The 22,275-nt window shown below is 40.1% G+C and overlaps 1 protein-coding gene across 1 annotated transcript in view; it reads right to left on the reverse strand.

Moving 5' to 3' along the window:
* Positions 1–19,471, reverse strand: part of LOC123053333 (DExH-box ATP-dependent RNA helicase DExH7, chloroplastic) — a gene marked incomplete in the record, with an annotated part of 21,953 nt that extends 2,482 nt beyond the window's left edge. The window contains 31 exon segments of the mRNA XM_044476795.1: positions 1–60; positions 649–861; positions 1,058–1,156; positions 1,975–2,044; positions 2,531–2,601; positions 2,785–2,922; positions 3,027–3,125; positions 4,020–4,103; positions 4,231–4,287; positions 4,492–4,581; positions 4,960–5,100; positions 6,043–6,147; positions 6,220–6,372; positions 6,477–6,578; positions 6,664–6,822; positions 7,432–7,615; positions 7,716–7,798; positions 7,903–7,968; positions 8,152–8,209; positions 8,323–8,423; positions 11,542–11,628; positions 13,478–13,600; positions 13,689–13,765; positions 14,260–14,475; positions 14,567–14,678; positions 14,881–15,099; positions 16,597–16,970; positions 17,110–17,209; positions 18,351–18,553; positions 18,873–18,978; positions 19,058–19,471. Coding sequence (XP_044332730.1) covers positions 1–60; positions 649–861; positions 1,058–1,156; positions 1,975–2,044; positions 2,531–2,601; positions 2,785–2,922; positions 3,027–3,125; positions 4,020–4,103; positions 4,231–4,287; positions 4,492–4,581; positions 4,960–5,100; positions 6,043–6,147; positions 6,220–6,372; positions 6,477–6,578; positions 6,664–6,822; positions 7,432–7,615; positions 7,716–7,798; positions 7,903–7,968; positions 8,152–8,209; positions 8,323–8,423; positions 11,542–11,628; positions 13,478–13,600; positions 13,689–13,765; positions 14,260–14,475; positions 14,567–14,678; positions 14,881–15,099; positions 16,597–16,970; positions 17,110–17,209; positions 18,351–18,553; positions 18,873–18,978; positions 19,058–19,360 — 4,053 coding nt within the window.
* Between the last annotated feature and the right edge of the window lie 2,804 nt (positions 19,472–22,275).

Raw genomic sequence — 22,275 nt, forward strand, 5'->3', positions numbered from 1 at the left:
AAGGAGTGAGTAGGGGGAAATGACACTGGTATCACGTAGAAACACCTTACTAGTCTCAACCTGAAAATGGGGAACAGATATTTAGAGCTCGCATTTGCTGAATTGGTGTGCTGGGGATGATACCATAATCACAGATACATTATTATACGGAAATGATAAAAATCCGGCATCAGATTTTCAGGCATGGAAAAACGTTATTCATGGCAATTTATATTGGCGCGAGGATGGCAAATTTATTTGGCAAGCACGGCAATTTCCTGGCAAGAAAATGAACTGAGGCGGATTTGCCATGTTCATCAACTAAACTTGCCGCCCTCGGCAAACATAATTTGCCATGGAAAAACGTTCAATTTGCCATTCCTAAAAATCTGACGTTCGCTGGATATTCAGGTCTTTATTATATGACATATGGGTCACTAAAATCGAGCACTACTTCAAACAGAAATAGGAATCTAAGAAATTAATTAGTACGTGCAAATTTCTCTGAATCTGCTAGTGTCTAGAAGCCAAGGTAGTGGTACATATACTATCTGACACCAAAAACATATTATACAAAAACTAACTAAATAGACAACATCCACCCCAAGAAGAAAACAAGATGGCAGGGATTGAGAGATACTCATCCAGTCATGCAAGTGTAAAACAAACCTTTTCAAGGAACACCAGAAATGGGTATTGCACTGACTTCAAGCTGTGATTCACAGACGATGGGTGTATATGAACTTCTCGCCTTCCATCATACCATCGAGGACGATCCTTACCAAACAGAACATCAGATGGCTTTCTGCCACCCAAAGCTCCTGGATCAACACCCTCCAGAGTTGCTGCAACATTAGGGTATAGACCTGCACTTATGACCGACTACAAATGCCACATAAGCATTTTATAAAAATGTTAGCATAACATTGAAATTTTGAAAAATAAACAATATGGTAAGATATTATACTTCTGAACAAGTAACAGTACGAGATCATTTCATAAACATGTGCATATTTATTTTAGACTGTGGTGCACATCAACAAACTGACAAAAAGGTGTACAAAAATCACGTCATTACCTTGATAACTGAGGTATAGCCAGCATATAAGTTGAACGGAAGAGATATATTGGCAAACCAACTCTCAAGATTGCTTTTTCTATTCCCATTCATTTGATTCTGGAAAACGGTAAAATAAATTGGCATTAGAAGATTGATTTTTATGTCTGTCTCCACTCAAATTAGAAAAGGAGAATTCAGGCAACAATGAGTAAAAGTAAAGTGCATTGTACCATCTGCAGTACCCCAAAAGAAAGGAAGCTACTTCCTCTCTTCTCTATCTGATGTTACTAAATTTTCAAGGTCTCGAGACAGGAATTTTAAACATGACTTTTACAACTTTGTAGTCATACAACAAATTAAGAAAACTAAGTGTAAAATATCTCAACTGCCACTAAAGCCCCTAAACTTCATAAATTAAATTAGCAAGTTAGTACTCCTAAACCTGTAATCTGGAAAAGTAGAAGTTCAGCTATTTTGATTTAAAAAGTATTCATATAAGCAACTTGCGAAAGTGAAACTAAAGGCACCTCCTTTCTTTTGAGGGTGAGAAACTCCCAGAGATGGAAAAAAAAAACTGGAATAGATTAATTGTGAATCCTATATTCAAATTCAAATATAATGATATAGGTGTTTATGCCTATTTAAGGTAGAAGTGCACTGGAGGCAGAGTTAACTTGGACCATCATGTGACACAAACCGCCAGGATCACCCAAGTGATCCACATGAGCTTTGTGATTTCAGTACACAGTTTGTAATCAACTAACAGGACAAAGTTATAAGACACATTATACAAATTTAGAGTAAATTATCAGGTTATTTTTTCAATCAACTAACAAGACAAAGTTATATGACACATTATCCAAATTTAGAGTAAATAATTATCAGGTTAATTTTCAGTTACTTACGAACTACTAATGCAATTCTTTAAGACATACCAGATTATCTTTAGGAAGATCCACAAGTCCAATGTCTGCTAATAATGAGCCATACTGTAGACGCATGTCCCTGGGGATAAAAATCAAATTAGATGGTTTGTAGTTGACAGTTACTTTACAATTTTACTACAAAATAAAATTGAAAAACTGATGTTTGTTAGCAGTAATTGCTCAGTTGACTCTATATTAAAGTATAACAAATTTGGAAGTAGGCGTGAACAAAAAACAGGTTAACAATCGCTTTTACAATTAGTAGTGACTACAGAAGATATGTTCTTGCACCGACACGGGTACAGAGGAGAGCTGCAAGTTACCAACCAATACTTGAGCTTTGCTAGGTTCACTTAAACCCTAGCTGGTATGACTACGGTTACCATGTGATATTGAGATGGTTGGGTGGTTGCTGATGTGGTAGCGACAAAACGAGAAAATTGACTTATCTGGGCTTTTTTTAATCTCAAAAACGGTGATAAGTGACTAGTTCCTTCTATCACAGTATTACTAACCAGAATTTCAATCTAGAATCTGAAAATTAAATAACTGTTAGGAATCCAACCTGATCATATACATCACTGTACTGTTCAAGTAGAATGAACGGCAAAACTGATGAGCAGATCTAGCTCCATGCTGCAATTCAGAATCATCTTTTTAGAAATCCTTATATCTGTAACTCCTTTTAGTGTCTGGTATGTACAGCACAAACCATGCCAATTGTAAATTCTAAGATAAAGCATGCTGCTAACTATTATGCATACATACAACTCTATCAAATGACAAAAACTGAATTCCATAACAAAAGAAAGCAGTTACCTCTTGCAGTATCCGGGACCACTTGTTGTATGCAATAACCATTAACAAATGATCTGATTGTTTGTTATCTATTATAGAAGTAGACCCATCAAGATTTTCATTCAACAATGCAGCCTTTGCTTTCTCTACATTTTGCTTCTGTGTTACAAAAAAACAGGAATATCAGGACATAATTAAAATATATAAAATACTTTTTTCAGAATAAAATACATGAAATATTTATCATTCTATACAAATAATACCTCATCTTTTGGAGAGATGAAAGGGGATTTATAACTCAGAAAAGCAGCAACAGAAAGAACTGGTGATAAGCAGCCAAAGATAGCCCCATAGAGCATCATCTGCAGTTCTCATAGGCTTAATTAATCAGAACATCAGAACAGGAAGAAAAAGAGTTGGTATAAACTACAAAAATTATTTTGGACAGATAGATTAATTTTAGTGAACCCTTGGACAGATACAAAACCGATATGTGGCAAAACTCAATTAATCACAAGGTATGAAAAGGAGCACTACACCTACAAATCAATGTAAATTCTTCTACATTAGTCAACTGGTACAGAAATGGATAAAAGGGGTGCAATATGCAACAATTCAAAGATACATGAGGAACACAATAGGGTCTATCACTGAAATTTTTAATTCCATCTTGCATTGAAAATAGAATACGCCTCCAGATTTTGTGAATAGGGCAGTGTAGCGAAGACTAAAGACCAACTGACGAAGGGGAAGTAAAACGGCTTCCAAATTTGCATGGTAACCTTAAGATTACAAATAAGATCCATCCTAGTCCTTCCTCTCATGCAGTACTAACAAAATTAATGAACGTTACAACTGACATGGTGAGATTGTCTTATGGCAACCATCATAGATGATATGCTAATTAGGAAAGGTATCCCAGCAATCTACCAAGTTACTTTGATGAAACTGTATGCATCAAATAACTAGTCCCTCCATCCAAAATACATGACATTTTAGATATGTGCAGGGTCTCTATGATGCAACCTCAGCCGCTATTTTGTATGTGAATACATAGTACAAAATTATAGGAACTGCAAGCTTATAAAAAAATGACAAATCTAATGATATAATTTTGATTTGACTAATCTCAGTAATCTTATTATATACCAATAGTTAAAGTTTGACTGTACACTTTCTAGGAAGTCGTCTATTTTCGATGGATGGGGGAGTACTACATATGATAAATGAACCAGTAAAATATATGTTAGCCGCACCTTGCCAATCAAAACATCAACGGGTAGTTTTGCTAAATGATAGCCAAGAGGTGATAACTCTTCATGTCCTTCAAAGGCTCCAACCTACTCAAAAGTCAAGACAACAAACAGACAGGATAAAGTTTGATGACGAGCTAGAAAAGAAATATGAATATTGATCTACCTATGATCAGCACACTGCAGGTTTACATGATAGAAAGCAGAATGGAACCTTAAATAACAAGTCAATTGCAGAGGAGATAGCTTCTTCTTTTGGGGGCTCTACAGCCTGCAAAATTATGATAGACAATGTAATGTGAGCACTCTGAAACACAATGTCACACAGCTGACACAAAACAGCAATCAAAACATATATAACTATAACGAAGCTCATGTTGTGACAGAAAACTTGAAAGGTACCATGGATGTGACTGACCCGCCTCCCTACCCACCCAACACAAAAAAATGGCATTTGGGGGGAGGGGTGTTGTACCTTTAGTAGGAATGATTTTATGTCACCCAGATGAAGTGATTTTATTTGCAAACACAGCTCAGTCAATGGCATCCGCAGCATCTCAGGCACCTTATAAACAAAGTAGACAGAAATATCAGTGCAAAATGGTTAAATGTTCCATCTAGGATGAGTGAGATTATCTTTAGCATATGAATAGTACTAATGTAAGTGTAGCCCACTTGCGTCGAGACAATACATATTTGCATATGTTGAAATATTGGATGCAAAATCTCTTGTGCAGAATTCAGATTTCAAACTTCTTTAATTAAATGCAGATGGCATGTCAGGACTCAGATAGCAAGTGCGGGAAAACTGGTAGGTTTTTATGAAGCATGATCAACAAACAAGGAATAGCAGAAAGGTCCTTATACTCTAGAGAATCTGACTGATGTATCTTGGACGCAAAAGATCTTATACAAAAATAAAGTGAGTATGACATGCAATAACCTGAAACGGCCGCATCAGTTTTTCAAAACGATGGTGAGTATAAAGGCAGAAACACAACCCAGGCCTCACACGACCAGCTCGTCCCCGTCTCTGTTTTGCATTTGCACGAGAAATCCAATCTTCTACTATGCTTGACATTTTCTGCAAAAATATGCGACAGAATAGTTAGAAGTGTCATTTACTTGAGATATTATGTCTCAACTTAATCATCGTCATAAACATATTACATATGGCATCCTTATAGGATACCATTTTATTAAGATTTTATCATGTCAATGAATGCATTAAAAGGTTATTATCATGGTCACGAGGGCAACCACAAAAAGAACGAAGCTGCTAAGTCATTGATGTGTTCCGCACGTGCATGTTTTCTAGAACACATCCACGTGCGCTTGCTACTGTGGGTAACTAGGCATCATAGGCTACAAGTCTAAATCACAGGCTTTACACAATGTGGCCTTGTAGAAACCTACACATGATGCACATATGACCACTACACCATCAAGTATGATTTCATAAGTGCACTACTTCATTTGTTTAATTTTCTATAATGGGGTTATACTAACTACTTCTGAAAGGTATTTCACTCAGAAATCCATGGCCACTACTTCAGATAAATAACTTAACAATCAGTTCGGACTTTTGGTTATGTTGGCTAGTGCATGAAGCTTAAAATGGTATCAGAGCCTAAGGTCTTGAGTTCAAGTCCTGGCTTTCACAATTTATCCACAAATTGATGCTGCCCCCCTCTGTGTCCACGTATAGGCCTCCTGAGCCATACCTCTGAGTCTATTCACGTGTTGACTTCCCGCGTCACACGTGAGAGGGGGTGTTGAAGTGTATGTGGATTGCCTAGCCCTTCCCATCAGTTCAGACTTTTGGTTGCGTTGGCTAGTCCATGAAGCTTAACAACTAGAATGTTGTGACGAAACCCATAGGCTAATAAAGAGAGTGCAATAGTATTTCACCCAGCAGTTATACTTGGCGAACTTGTGCTTGTGGTTTGCATAGTGTATTGATCCTTGTTGGAAAAGTTTTACTTGTTGAAAAAGCACAAATGACAGATACAAACAAGAGAGATACCTTCTGCGGGTTATAACGATTCTCTTTGTGTTTTCCAGTATCAACTACATATACAACATCATCAATTGTAATGCTAGTCTCTGCTATGTCCGTGGCAAGAATAACCTGCAATACCTTGTCGTAAGTACTAATAAGTAACTAAGTACTTGCTAGATTTAGGGAGACAAGAGTACTCACCTTGCGAATGTTTTCTGGTGGAGACTGGAACACCTTCCTTTGATCAGTGGGTGAAAGCATTGAATGCAAAGGAAGGATCCAATCAGATGATGCCCCTTTGAATCTAACTGAAGCAGATAATCTATCAATCAGCATTTCGATCTCTGCAACTCCCTGTAGTACAATCAATGACAAATGGATGCTCCACATGATAAGAAATAAGAAATATATGTATTTCAAAAAACAAACATTAAGCTGACATAATGCAATAAACTTACAGGAAGAAATACTAGAACAGCGCCTGAGGGGCAGTTCTCGTCAATATAGCATATTAAGTCTTCCAGCAGATCAAAATCAATGACATCTTCGTTTAAGCGTTTCTGAGTTGACAATTGAAGATTTTCAGCGAGAACTGAAACGTAATAAAAAAAGGTGCAAGACATATGGTTCAGAGAACAAACTCACTAGATTCAGGTTGGTCCTTTCACTGTATGACTGATAGCAATCGGAGCTATAGTGAGGATTAACATAATTTTCAGAAAGCATTGACTCGTCCCCCCATGAGGACATGACAAGGTTCTTCATTCCTCTCCGGTTATTCACTGAGCTACTAGCATGCTTCCACTGGAAAAGAAATTGAGAAGGATTTAGGCATTGATATAGCACACAAATGATGAGAAACAGTGAAGGACAAGTATCATGCATATAAACTTGCCCACCGGCTAGCTTCGAGGATTTGAAGGCGCAGATACTTGCACAAATGCCTATCACTGTATACCATAAGATTAAGCATATGTATAACACTCTTTCCCTAAAACAATTCAAATTTCCAAGTTTCTAACAGGGAATTCTAGCTTGTGCAGGTACGAGCCTCATCATATCCTTGCATCATATTGGGCTGGCAATACATGGAAAATAAGTTGCATGCCATCCTTGATTCTTGAAAACAACTGTGATCAAACACAGAAGATCAAGAAAAAGATATCTAGCACTCACGAAAACCTAAGATGTATTCTGTGCTAATAATATCATATAATAGAAAACTAGATCAGTATATAACTTGAAAACAGGGGATATTTACAAGATATAGTATACAGTTTGAAAACAGGGGATATTTACAAGATAGTAATTGAGACAGAGCAGCAGTCGTCAAAGGCTCCAACAGTAAGGTTCTAGAAAGGGGCTCCAACGGTTGATAGATTTGTATTGAATAAAAATTGAGCAAAGGGAAACCTTTTCTCCATGCTGTGCGAAGTATGCTCCTGATGCAGGAGAATCCAAAGCAAGACAGTACTCCATTTTCTCATAAACATCTTCAAGGAAGTGAGTTGAAACTGGGTGTGTTCTTCCTTCAACACTAATCACAGGGCAATCTCCAAAGTATCGTGCGAATAGGCTTGAATCAACAGTTGCAGACCTGAAGATAAACACAAAGATATAAATACACAGATCTCATAATAATCGGTGCAACAAAAAACTGCAAATGATAAGAAAATATATAAGGGAATGGACATTACATGAGAATCACTTTCAGCTTTCTTCCTGGTTGATTAGAGCGTTTTTCAACAAGACTCTTAAGAACAATCAGCAAAAAGTCGCTCTGAAAGGGGCAAATTAGGATTAATCATGTGCTTCATCTGTCATACGAAGAAACAAGACATTTTGTAGCACATAAAGAAAGAACATACACAAGCAAGTACATACCAAAATAGTGCGTTCATGTACTTCATCTACTACAACATGAGTAACATCACTTAAGTCTTTGTTTCCCTGAAATATGTGAAGTTTGTAAGAAAGAATCCTTAGCAGCTATTAAGGAATGACAAAGGCAGAAGAACAAATATTAAGAAAAAAACAGTATTATTTTTTAGTAGCCGAAAGCCTGAAACTTTGGCACACAATCAAAACACTTCATGAAGACACAACAATGATAGATATGAGGGCAGTACTTACAGATAACTTTCTCAGAAGGATACCAGTTGTACAGAACAGAAGCTTTGTTCTCTCATTCCTAAAGCAGTAGAAAGAATCAAAATTATTACAAACATATCTACAACACACCACCGAGACTTGTAATAACTCCGAATGTATATCATATGCATATGAGAAAGAAAGAACAAGCACCGAGCACTGTCGAGACGAACTTGATATCCAACCAAGGAATCTTTAGAGCCAGGTGAAGATTCACACCTTTCATCAGACACTCTTTCTGCTACTGAAATGGCCTATAAATAAGTAGACTAATCCAAGTTATATTTAACAATGTATGTATGTTCAATCAAAAAGAAGATATGGATTGATGTATAAAAAAAAAGATATGGATGATCATCTCCAGTGACTGCAAGATCAGTGCTTTAAATATAACAGATAGAAATAAGCAGTTACCGTCCCAAATGATCTCATAATAATGCAGCATTTTATGATGTACAATCACTATATGGTTGAGCCTGATTTTTTTTGGGAGGAATTCAAAAAAAATCTAAAGCTAAGGATGTTGCAACATAATCTTATATTATATTGTATTTTATTTGGGTTGCTCAAATTAATACCAAGACGTTGGATTTAATTTAGCATATGACAGGAGGAAAATAGTTTCCATAATACCCTGAGTCGATTCGATCATTCATAGGCATTTGGTTTTTATTTGAAGTTCATCTTGTCTATCTTGCTTACAGGTTTTTCCAAGCCATTTGGTTTTTCTTCTACTATTATTTTTTTGTGTGTTAAATAAATTCCGAAAATCAATATTTAATTATATTGATTTTCTCTCTCTTCGGACCATGGACAAATATAGGCACGTTCCTTGCCTTGTGTATCACCACCGAAGCATCTCTCTATTCTCATTTTTTTTCCTATTCAGTTCAACCACCAAATTAACAACACGCCCAAGGCCCAGCGAGGAGAACCAAGCCGCACAGCCCAGCCGAGCAGAGAACAGCAGGTCGCTCGTCTTCCACCTCCAGCCTGCGCGTGCAGAAACGTCCATGGCTGCCCTCTTCTCCTCCTTGCCCCATCACTTCTAGACCTCTTTACTCCTTAACATCAACACTAGAACTATAGCCCAACCAACCACGAGTCCATCCAGCCTGATCGTTCCTCGTTTAACTGACTTAACACCACACAAGAAAACTGACGAACTTAATGTCAACCATTGGCATTCGTCACTTGATCTCCCTCTCCCGGCCATTTTTCCGAACCACTCGCGTCACTACGTGCGCCTCCTCTATAAAAGCCCTCTGGTCTCATTCACCTTTCGCATCACCCACAATCTTCCCCGCAACAGAGCCACATCTACCATTTCCCCTACCATCGCCGCAGGTGAGCACTTTGGCCCGATTCCTTCCACCAACCGAACCCCCTCGCCACATCCCACCTCCTAGACATCTTCCTCTGGCCGTTCGTCGTCGTTGGCCGCGCACATGACGGAGCCATGTCGCCGCCACCACTTGGGGCCGACGCAGCCGTCACCTGTGAACCTTTCGTCGATTCCATCCATGTCACGGAGTTCCCCTCGTCGCAAGGAGCAGCGCCTACCATCTCTACATCGCCGTAGTTCGACGACAACGACGCGCACCAGAGCACGTCAATGTCTTATTCAACTTCCATATCTCCGACAAGTTCTCGGTGATCTAAACCCAAGCCTAAACCCATAGGGCGATTTTGGATGATGTTAGGAACGTCTAGGAGTTGTGTGCTTGGACCTCCTCTATAAAAGCCCTATGGTCTCATTCACCAATTCCTTTCGCATCACCCACAATCTTCCCAGCAACAGAGCCGCATCTACATTGTATTTCCCTTACCTTCGCCATAGGTGAGCACTTTGGCCCGATTCCTTCCACCCCCTCACCATATCCCACCTCCTAGACATCTTCCTCTGGCCGTTTCATCGTTGGCCGCGCGCACAACGGAGCCATGTTGCCGCCACCACTTGGGGCCGACCTTTCGTCGATTCCATCCGCGTCACGGAGTTCCCCTCGTCGCAAAGAGCAGCGCCTACCATCTCTACATCGCCATAGTTCGACGACAACGACGCGCACCGGAGCACGTCGATGTCTTATTCAACTTCCATATCTCCGGCGAGTTCTCGGTGATCTAGACCCAAGCCTAAGAACTCTGTGACGCGGATAGAATCGATAAAAGGCGTCGGCCCCAAGTGGTCGCCTCACTACGTGCGCTTGGACATCCTCTATAAAAGACCTATGGCTCCGTCGTGCGCGCGGCCAACGATGAAACGGCCAGAGGAAGATGTCTAGGAGGTGGGATATGGTGAGGGGGTTCGATTGGTGGAAGGAATCAGGCCAAAGTGCTCACCTGCGGCGACGGTAGGGGAAACATAGTGTAGATGCGGCTCTGTTGCTGGGAAGATTGTGGGTGATGCGAAATGAATTGGTGAATGAGACCATAGGGCTATTATAGAGGAGGTCCAAGCGCACGTAGTGACGTGAGTGGTTCTGAGAATGATGGCCGGGAGAGGAGGATCAAGTGACGAATGTCAATGGCTGACATTAAGTTCGTCAGTTTTCTTGTGTGGTGTTAAGTCAATTAAACGAGGAACGATCAGGCTGGATGGATTTGTGGTTGGATGGGCTATAATTCTAGTGTTGGTCTAGAAGTGATGGGGCAAGGAGAAGAGGGCAGCCATGGACATTTTGTTTCTATACGCGCAGGCTAGAGGTGGAAGACGAGCGACCTGTTGTTCGCTACTCGGCTGGGCCGTGCGGCTTGGTGCTCCTCACTGGGCCTTGGGCCTCTGGTTAATTCGGTGGTTGAACATAATAGAAGAAAAGAAAAAAAATGAGAATAGAGAGATGCTTCGGTGGTGATACACAAGGCAAGGAACATGCCTATATTTGTCCAAGGTCCAAAGGGAGAAGAGAGAGAAAATCAATATAACTAAATATTGATTTCCGGAATTTATTTAATACACACACAAAATAACAGTAGAAAAAAAACAAATTGCTTCGGAAAACCCCAGAAAATCCATGAACGCAAGATAAACATGATGAACTTCAAATAAAATACTACGAATGATTAAATCAACTCAGGGTATTACGGAAATTATTTTCCTCCTGTCATATGCTAATTAATTCCAGACGACTTGTATTAATTTGAGCAACCAAAATAAAATACAATATAATATAAGATTATGTTGCAACATCCTTGCCAGTTTTTGTATATCATACAACTACTCCCTCCATCCCAAAATTCTTGTCTTAAATTTGTCTAGATCCGTATCTAGACAAATATAAGACAAGAATTTTGGGACGGAGGTAATATAATATAGAACAATGATGTTGCATTGAAAAGAAAAGATGAAATATAAGTTCTAAATCGTGATTATACCGCTATCCTCCTAGGTTGTGTGCAAACAATGTTGCAATTACCACCAAGCTCAGACTCAATCATATCATCCAAAATAAACTGTGGCACCTGCAAGTGGATGACAAATAACCATGAGAAATTCCACGCTTCTGGAAAGATTAGAATTAACAGCCCAAGCTGGTACTTGTGCTGCATTGTCTTCAGTACCAAATATATTTCCAAGTGCTCTAGAAAAAACAAGTTAGAAATATAACAATTGTCAGGCCCGGGCGCAGGGGTGTGCGACCTGTGCGGCCGGACAAGGCCTCCAGGTGGCAGGGGCACCAATTTAGGTGCACATCAGTAACTTTTCTTTGAGCAGAAGTGCACATCAGTAACTAGTCCTTCATGTTAGTTAATGACAGATGCAGCCAGCAGGCCGAAAGGCCCGGATAGTGCTGCATGCCTGGAGAATACCGATTGTTCGCACACACAAAAAAGGCCTGGAAAATACCGATCGTTCGCACACACAAAAGAAGGTTGGAAAATACCGATCGTTCGCACACACAAAAGAAGGCGTGAGCGCAGGAGCAGTAATCCCAATCTACAGTGTAACCCTAACGGCGCAGCAGACGGACGGCAGCTGCGGGCCGAGGACGCAGCAGAGGACCGGCAGCTGCCAGCATAGGCAGGGCCCTCAACACAGCAAGGGACAGCAGCAACAATAGCAGGTGAGTGGGCAGGCACACGGCCGTATTCCGGCAAAGTGCTAAATCGACTCAATCAAATCAATCTCTAAATCAACTAATACAGAGCAGTTCAATGTACAGGACAGGTGCTAGCTCGCTCGTTGCCACATTCATTTTACAATCCTCATAGTACTAATCAAGGGTGTGTCATCTTTGTCCAACGTGCACGTCTGATCGATCTCACTGTGATGGCATCTCGCCTCTCCATCAGTCCCTCACGCCTCGTCCAGGACATTTCGACGAGGACAAATTTGACGTCTGTGAGTTCCGCAGTCTTAGTTCTACAAATAAGATCCTGCTAACTGTTTGATGTGTATACCTTCAATTTTGTAATTTTTATCATTTATATACTTGTATATTAATATCCAAGTTGTGTCCTCTAGAGAATATGAATCTAGTTAGGAGACATGAGAAGAAAATTAAAATTAGAGGATTTAATTCAATATCATAAAGGAGTTGTAGATAAGTTGATTATAGTTTGATCTTTCTAGGGAAATAGGCCTCATTTTAGAATTTGGCACAGAGCCCCGAATTTCGCCGGCCCGGCCCTTACAATTGTATTGGACAGACAGGACACCCATATATATCACAAGATTACTCTGTTCACATATTGAATGGTGAAATTGAATCATGGAAAGATTAAGATCTTAACTGCGCCCATATTATGAGGATGGCACTATGCTGAATCTGTCAAGCATGAGCCCCACATGTTATCATCATGGACATGGATTCAACAGTCGGCCAGCATGTCCAATGCAGCAACTTGCATTTTCATTAAGGCATATGATACGAAGTAGTCAAGTACATCCAACAAAGCCAGGTCGAAATTAACAAATTTTCAAGTTGGCTATACAACCTTTCTCAAATGTGGCAAGCAAGTGAGAATTTCAGAGTCAAGTAGTTTATGGCCAAGGTATTGCAAACCACAACTATTGGCAGAATTTGTGATAGCCAGAATGCTTGTGCAGTACAAAATTGGATACTTCCCTTGCTTCACCCATAATTAAGATATACTTATCTCTAGGGAATCAAATGAAAAACTGTGATGAATCATCTATGTGCACTCGCAGAAAAGGAGAGGATACGGTTGTGTGATGTGATGCAAAGGCGTGTTGCCTGTCATGTGAAATGGTTATCTTGCAATAACCATTGGCACCAAAGAAAGAAGATACTAAAATAGGAAATAACATTAAAAACTAAGGAACTTGGATAAAAACTACTGCAGGTACCTGAGTTGTTTTCCCGCATCCAGTTTCTCCGCTGACAACAATTACATCATTCTCTTTCAGTAACTGTAGGAAATGGTTTTTCAGTCTAGCGATTGGTAAAGAAGCTCTTGCTCCCAGCATTTTCTGAATTCAAGGTGAACAGAGAATCTTTAGAACAAATATATAAAAAAAATGGAGAATACTTGTAGTGCAATGCACATTCACTGCATACCAGATACTTGGGCAACTTCCTTTTGTGTTCCAACTGCTTTTTCAAAGCTGTGCTCTCTGCTTGCTCTGGTCTTGATCCTAATTACAGAAAGGCCACATTAATAGTTACACTTGGTTTCCTAACACGCATATGAAGGAAAATTAAATAAGTGGAATTACAGTTACACTTGATTTATTAACACATGTATGAAGGAAAATTACAATAATACAAGATAGTTTTAGAGAGTGAGATACAGTAGTGATATCACAATAGAGAAACAATGTTAACTAAATACAAGGCAAGATAAACAATCCAGGATATAATATGGTTCAAGTTGAAAAGTACCGCTGGAACAGATTCGATGTAAAAAGATGCAACCATATTGGTGCCAGAAAGTTCAAGGAGAGAAGGCAGGTGTCATTGCTAAATACACTACACATCAGAGACAAGCTTGCTGCCAATAACATACTAGGAAGGTCTTGGAAGGAGGAAAATGATAACCAAACACATTCATGATTGCTTGGTGTACTGATGTTATTCAGAAAAATCTTTCGAGATAAAAACTTGAGTAATGATCTGTTCAGCAAAATACCTGCACGGTTCAGCAAAGTTGCCTCTTTCTTCTCATAGACAGAATTGGTCTCCTTATCATTCGGAGAGTCAATGGATGCCCTGCCCTCAGGAGCACCTCTGATTTGATATGGAAGAGTATTATGTGCGTCCATATCCAATAACATATCCACAAACCCAGCTCTTCGACTATCCTCGGTATCCAGCACCCTTGATGTTGATGAAAATTCTAATTCACCTATTTTTTTCATGACCATGCAATATTTAGCAGAAAGGCACAAACGAACTATAATTCATCAGGTAAGAATGCATGATCAAAAATTTCTAACCTTCTTGCCATCTTAAAACAAGTGATGAGTATGGTTCAATAAGCAATTGACGTAGTGGAAGATCAGCAAACAGTTGATATAGAGCAAATGTCGCCACTCTACTTTGTGCTTCCTGTTTACAAATTAAGCAGATGTTTATTAACATTCAAGGCAAGGAACAATAAGGTTATTCATTTTTCAGATGTTATCTCAAGAAATAGCATTACAAAGTGTATCTCAAGAAAGTTATCAGAATAACTAATTGAATTTGAAATGGATTGCTCTTTAAGAAACATTATAAGATACATATACATATATGGTTAGTAAACGCTAACCTGAACAGATACGTATTCTTCATCTTTCTCAGGTAACTCAATTTTCGTCAAACCTCCAGCCTTCCGACTTTTACCACGGCCAGTAGAACCACGCAATACATTAACAGCATATATAAATTTACCATCCTTTTCTGATGTTTTACTATACTTCGGTGCATCCCAACCAAGTTTTTGACAGAACTTCTGTAGAATAGCTTTTGGCATTTTACCACAATCTCCCTATAGAACACCATAATAATGAAACAGTTAGAGACAAATGCATGACAGGACAAAACAACACCTAAATAGCTTCGGCAGTGAAAACATGTTGGATCACACCATAGGAAAAAACATGGGAATCATTTCAGTATGTTTGAGTAAATGGAAATTCTCCTATGGTATATAGTGCAAAGGAATCTTTAGGAGAAAGACCTGTGTATTGCAACCCTACAAATCAAACAGAACACACAGGAAAAAATCTTAAGGATTGCAGTCTTCCAAAAATCCTTTGAGAAGGCCCTTACTGTTTCAGATTGTACAGATGTGTTCATTGCCCAAATAATGAGTCTCCAGAAACCTCGACTTATGAAACTTCCATATATGTTATAATTGGTTGTTAGTCCTCATGGAACCATTGCAACATAGTTGCCATTGACAGACATTCTGTTCAACTTCAGTCATTACGATTTGTATAAGCTCAATTTAACTTATGCACTTAGCTGTCCTACTCAATGTAATTTCTCTCCCATACATCCTCGAAGTTTTTTTAGCAATCCTCCTGTTGCAGTAGTCCATTAAGGTATTTCCCAAAAAACTAAGGCCTCATTTGGAACATGAGATCATATCATTTCCTGCAACAGTCCTGACTCAGAGACAGACCATCCATACAGCGAACCTCACATAATAATACAGCTATATAAATGTAGTAAACTGGAAATCTAGATAACTTCAATAATGTGCATGATATATATTTTTTCTCGAACACGCACCCAAATGTGTATCATTGTGTAAGAAGGGAGCGTCAAGATGATGCAAGAGTACAAAGGGCTCAAAACTCAGCGAATCAAGAACAAGGCGCAAGGCGCAAAAAGCGAACAAAACAGAACTGAAAAGGAGAGAAAACTAAAACTAAACTGTACAAGGGCATATGCTGGAACAGGTATATGTTTTCACTCTACTGCATTCTGTGTTTGACTCATGAATTTGTGTCCGCAGAATAGGGGACCAGCAGGAATGGAGGTAAACTTGACGGCTCATATGAGATTTTGTGCAAAGTTGAATGGGAGATGGCAGTCTCTCGCTGCCGCCTCCACATGAACCTTAGGGTTAATATCCAACAGACAATACTACGGAGTAAGGAAATATTAATATGGTGGGATATGTTCTCTTGCCGCTTTAACGAAAACAACCTAATCTAAATCTTTAGTAGTAAAGCTGTTGCAGCTTACTAGAGCATTCAGGGGCAAAATGTTTACACACAGAACATGGGCCCATAGAGTGCAAAAGGGTTCTCCGATTTTCCTACTCAAAATTGGAAGATCCAAGCAACCTTAGAGAAGCAAGAAGGTGAAGCCAACTGTATTTGACTTGACATGTCCAGCTCCAGTCTAGAAATCTAGAGCCAAGCTATGCAAAACAGCCCTAAAACTACAAATATGAAAAAAGAGCATACATAACCACAGTAAAGAGCAAGGGTACACGATTCCTTCACATAAAGATCATGTAAGAGCACCTGACCTTTTTCCATACATCATCTATGTTCCCAAGAAGATGGCCATAACCGTCATGTGACAATTTCTCTATTTGTTGCTGTTTCAAGATTTCAGGGGCCACAACCTCCCAAGCGGACGAGTCTTCAAAAAACAAGTTATCAAGCTCTACTTCCTCTTCTTCAACCTCCTTTGTGCAAGTTTCACCGGCATTTTTAGGAACTTCCTTCTGTAAATTGGATCCTTCATCAATATGGACAAGACTGGGAGATTTGTTCTCACTTGCACCCAGGTCAATCTGACCATCCTCAACACTTGCAATTTCCGAATTAGGCAACACAGGAGATACAGATTGGCTTATATTTTCCTTTGAGTTTCCATTTTTGGAGTTCTCCTTTTTACCTGAAACAAACGTTCATTAGATAGAAATCCAGCAACCACAAATACTTTGAAAACTTATAAGAGACATGTTAAAAACTACTCAAGAATAAGAAAATGATTGATATAGCTTTCATATCAATAATACAATTGTAAAACTTACCCTTTTTCTTTCTCCTACTTGGCTTTGTTTCAGCAACTTCAAAACTTGCTGCTAAACGATCTTCCCATGTGGAGGAATCATTAGAATTTGCATCCTCCTCCTAACATCAATCGAAGGGATGGAACAAATGTACAATGAAATAGGACATGAAATAAGGGAATAAAGAAACAACATGAGAGAGGAATAATGGCATAATGTTAACAAGCTTCATGCACTAGCCAACGCAACCAAAAGTCCGAACTGATGGAAAGGGCTAGGCAATCCACATATACACTTCAACACCCCCTCTCACGTCTGACACGGAAAGTCAACACGTGGATAGACTCAGAGGTATGGCTCAAGAGGCCTATACGTGGACAAAGGGGGGCAGCAGCTATTTTTTGGATAAATTGCGAAAGCAATGACTTGAACTCAAGACCTTAGCTCTGATACCATGCAAACCTTCATGCACTAGCCAACGCAACCAAAAGTCCAAACTGATGGAAAGGGCTAGGCAATCCACATATACACTTCAACAATAATATGGTTCAGTCCGTAGTGTACCAATATGCATTTGAAGTTGTGCCCCTTTGTCAATCAGCATCATTGTCTACAATGTCTACTTTATTACTGAACTGATATCATTTTAGAATGAAGATGTAAAACTTTTCAATCTTTAATGACTCGTATGCAAATTGACCACATTAAAATAACATTAGTACATTCTGCAATATAAATACTTTATATCATACTACTTACTAACATATAATGTGAAAATAAACAGTCAAAGATGTACATTTCCAAACTGTGTCAATGTCCAAAATAACATCTTGCACTCCATAACAGAGATAGTAGTTAACAGACCGTGACAACATACATAATCATGGGCTTAACAGATAAATTGGACTTCAAATGGTGTGAATAGGGCCCTAGATGATTAGTTAATATATTGTATAACTAATTTGCTGTTCAAACAACAAATAACATTTTCAGGAAGCGTCTCGAATTAGCACACAAGTGTCAAAACAATGAAATGGGTCTCCTAAAAACTAGTTTATAACTTTGTATGTCTGACAGGTGTGATGTAGAGGCACTAAATAAACGAAGTTATTTCAGAATATAAAACAGAGTGGTCTGAGCACTTAACTGTTAACAGATAAACAAAAACAACGTATGCCTAATGAACTCCATTGTTTATTGAAAGAGTATTAAGATTTGATGCAGCAATCCCAACGATAAATCACTTGTTCATGTATCTATACCTCCTCTTGCTGTTCCATGTACTGCAAGATCCATGCAGCTTGCGATGACCGCCCATCGTCCAACGTGACGTCCTCTTCTTGCCGTCTCCCAATTTTAATTTCCAACCCCTCAGTGCTAACCTTTGCCTCCTCCACAGGCCCACGACTCTGAGGCACCCAATTATCCTTCGCTGCTGATACTACCTTAACTGAACCCTCTGTTCCTACAGAAGCACACAAAAGTAATCAACAAAAGTAAGCATGGCAAACTAACACCCAGCCATTCAGTCGAATCCATGTCCCATGGCGTGCAGAGTGCGTGCGCATTACCCTGGCGTGCAGAATACAAAATCCAGTATCCACAATTTAAACCAATGAGCACAACTGCAAGTGCTGAAATGAGCTAAAGCTCGTACATAAATCGCAACTATGCATACAAGATACGACGATGCGGACGCGCGCATGGCAGCTCACACAAATGCGCCTGATTACGCACTAGCCGCCGCCTCAAAGCACAAAACCCTAAACCCTCCAAACCAATACCTGCACGAGAAGAGGAGGCGGCGGCGCTCGCGAACTTGAGGGGGAGCTCGTCGCCGGGCAGATTAAAGCACAGCCAATCCAGCACCGACTCAAACGTCGCCGAATCCTGCCCAACAACAAAATTCATCAATGAACAGCCAACTCGATAGCGCAGCAGGATTATATACGCGTTTGGGGGTACGAACTGGTATAGCGGAGAGAGCCTGCTCGATTTGCGAGGAAGAGAAGCCCTCCAGGGCCAGCTTGTCGTAGACCCCGCGCAGACGCCGCCCCTTCTGCTCCCTCGATTCGGCACGCGCCCCTGGAGCATCTAGGGGCGCGGGGAAGGGGGCACCGGCTGTGGAGGAGTTGAGGAGGAGTTGTCGGAGGCGGCGTTCGTTCTCCGACGAGATCTCGAGGCGCGGCGCGGCGGATGAGGAGGAGGAGGGCGCAGAGGGCTTGGGCTTGTGCTTCTGCTTCGAGACCGGCTGCTTCTTCTTGGGCGCCATTTGGCCTGGCGGCTGTGTCGTCTGATCGTCTCCGGCGACGGCGCGCTGGGGGTATCGAGTTCCGGAACAGCGGGACACGTGACGGGGGTGAGTTGCTTCTGGTGGAAGATTGGAAGGCTTTCGACTTTGGAGCCCTTTCGAGCAAATAGGCCCAGATGCATGCTTTGACAAAATTTGATTGACTGTCCAAATTTGATACCAAGCGGCCAGCTTGGTAAGCTATCAACAAAAAATTTAATCAATGACTGTCCAAATTTAATAGTTGAATAAACGGTTCTAATTTAAATTAAAATTAAAATCATAATACTTATTTTGAAACAAAAGAAATAGTTTGTAAAAATAGTGACAAAATCAATATTATAATCAATGTGATGAGTAAGCCTTCGGCAGGAAAACCTATATGCAGTGAGATATTAAATTTGAATTTAATATTTAATATTTTTTTAGTTGGTGATATTCTTGCCATTTGATGCTAACAGTATCATACCAATCATTACTGATTTTCTAAAATATCCCCAAGAAGAATCTGCGGGAAAATGACCTACTGGCAAATAGCAATACGTGTCATGGTAGCTGGATTCTTGCTTGAACATATCATGAAAGGAGGAGACTTTCACCAAGATGCAGATGACTCGTGATGACGTTTCGCTACACCTGAATTGTAATCACTCATCCTACATTCTTTCATTCTTACTGCATTAAAATTGTTGTATGTACATTGTAAAATGACGTAGTTTTGATCTTCAAGTCTCTTATCATATACTTGTGTTATTACAGTTATGGTACTTGCTCTTTTGTAAATAAGTTTCATGTGTTTTTTCAATGAGTTTTATGTCATGTCATGTGATGTGACATGATGCTTGAGATGTATGCTATGTTCTATGCTTGAGTATTGCCTGCCAAATCAGAGAATTTAGAGCGGCCATAATAGGAAAATATGTGAATGATCTAATCAGCATCGCCGGCGATTGTACTAGAAAAACTGCCTCCACAACGTAGAGTACCGCATGCAACTAGTAACCGCCTCCGGCACAAAACTATCGCAGGTGGTTACTACGGACGAAATGTATGTGTTACAAGAAGCATTGGGGGCGTTGCGCGAGCAACGCGGATGGTTTTACGAACTGCGTGCGTGGGCCATGAGTATTAGCAACGCGGGCTTTAAGCCGGAATGTGGAACCACGGTTGCCCCATGTACCCAAACCATCTCCAATGGTCATTCCTGTACTAGTGAATGGGACATGGGAGATCATGAGCTCAAACTACCGAAGCAGCACAAGGCTCTAGTTCAGACTGTTTGTATGTGAGGCTATCGATTGCAATATATGTGTATCCCATGAAATGCAATGTAAAAGATTTCATATATGTTTATACGAAATGGAGTATTAAAAATATTTGTATGTGATGTTGTGATTTGTATTGTTGTGGAGTTAGGGTTGCACTGCTAGTAGCAGTCCTACTTGATTGTTGGACTCCTAGCAGAGCAGCCCACAGCTGCATCCAGTATTTTACATCACTAATCACCCAATTCGTTTAGGTCGGTCAGGGATAAGACTCTGGTTCGCGCCTTTTGATATGTAGCACTGACGGGCGACCCGTTAGTGATGAGACATGTCATATACGGGTCAAGTGGCCCCGTATGTGATGTCATCACAGACCTGGAGGTACTAACGGGTCTCGTGCTAATGACTACATTTGGTCGGTCAGTGTTATTCGCATATGTAGTAGTGATGAATGATTTGGTGGATCCGACTAGAAAAGCTCGGAGGTTCTGAAATATAGAAGTGTAGGTGGATATATTTAAGAAATGGAAGTATTTTGATGGCACTGGAGTATTATTTTTAAGCACAAAGTGAAGAGAACCCAACTTACCAACCTCATTCCTTTTTTAATAGTGTTGGCATGTCCATGGACTTTGTCGTGGTTTTCCGTGCTAATAGCCATGTGTTTAGGAATTTTGTGGAGCAATGCACACGTGTAGAATGTAGGAACGAGATTCACACAAGGGATTTACCTACGTAAGGAATTTGGGTTGATAATATGAGAATCAAAATTAAAAATACATATGACTTATCATATTTGATTATGTATAGTTGTAACAAAATTTATTGAATACAAGTAGAATAACAAGTGGAGAACATTTTCTCATGCATGTTAGGTGGTCTACGGATATGAATATTTTTATTATTATTTCTGGTGTTCGTTGTACTGCCATAATTAATGATGAACAAATCAGATATTTTCCTGTAAAAATAAAAGAATGTTGTGATGGGTCTTTTTTCATGCATGATTGCATGTGGAGGTGGGCCTTATACCACGCGCAATCGTATGGTGAGATGACATGCTTACATAGTGAAATAAATAAGTTAGTGAGGATGGCTTTTTTAGGTATATACGATACCCTATTCATGTCAAGTATTTTAATCAAGCCTCGTGTGACCAATTACAAATGCCTCTATATCTATATGGATCTGCCCGTGTAAGGACCTTAGCCATGTCGTACATTGTAACGCTCCGGATCCGATGCGCCACGTGTCTTCCGTTTATTCGTCGTCGTTGCCATGTCATTTGCTTGCGTGTTGCATTTTGCCATGTCATCATCTGCATTGCATCATCATGTTTTTCAAAACTTGCATCCGGTCCTTTTCCCCGTTGTCCGTTTCGCGATCCGACACTCTTGCACGCGCCCGTCACCCCTCTCAGACCTTGTTTCGTGAGCGGGAGAAAAACATTCTCGGAATGGGCCGAGATTTGCCGAGTGGCCTTGGTATAGCACCGACAGACCGCCCGTCAAATTTCGTTCCATTTGGAGGTCATTTGATGCCCCAACGGTTAACCGCGTAGCCCGAAACCCCTCTCTCTTTGCAGCCCAGCACCCCTCCACCACACCCCACTAACCCATCTAAACCCCCTCC

Source organism: Triticum aestivum, chromosome 2D (genome assembly GCF_018294505.1).
Source record: "Triticum aestivum cultivar Chinese Spring chromosome 2D, IWGSC CS RefSeq v2.1, whole genome shotgun sequence".
Lineage (NCBI taxonomy): Eukaryota > Viridiplantae > Streptophyta > Magnoliopsida > Poales > Poaceae > Triticum > Triticum aestivum.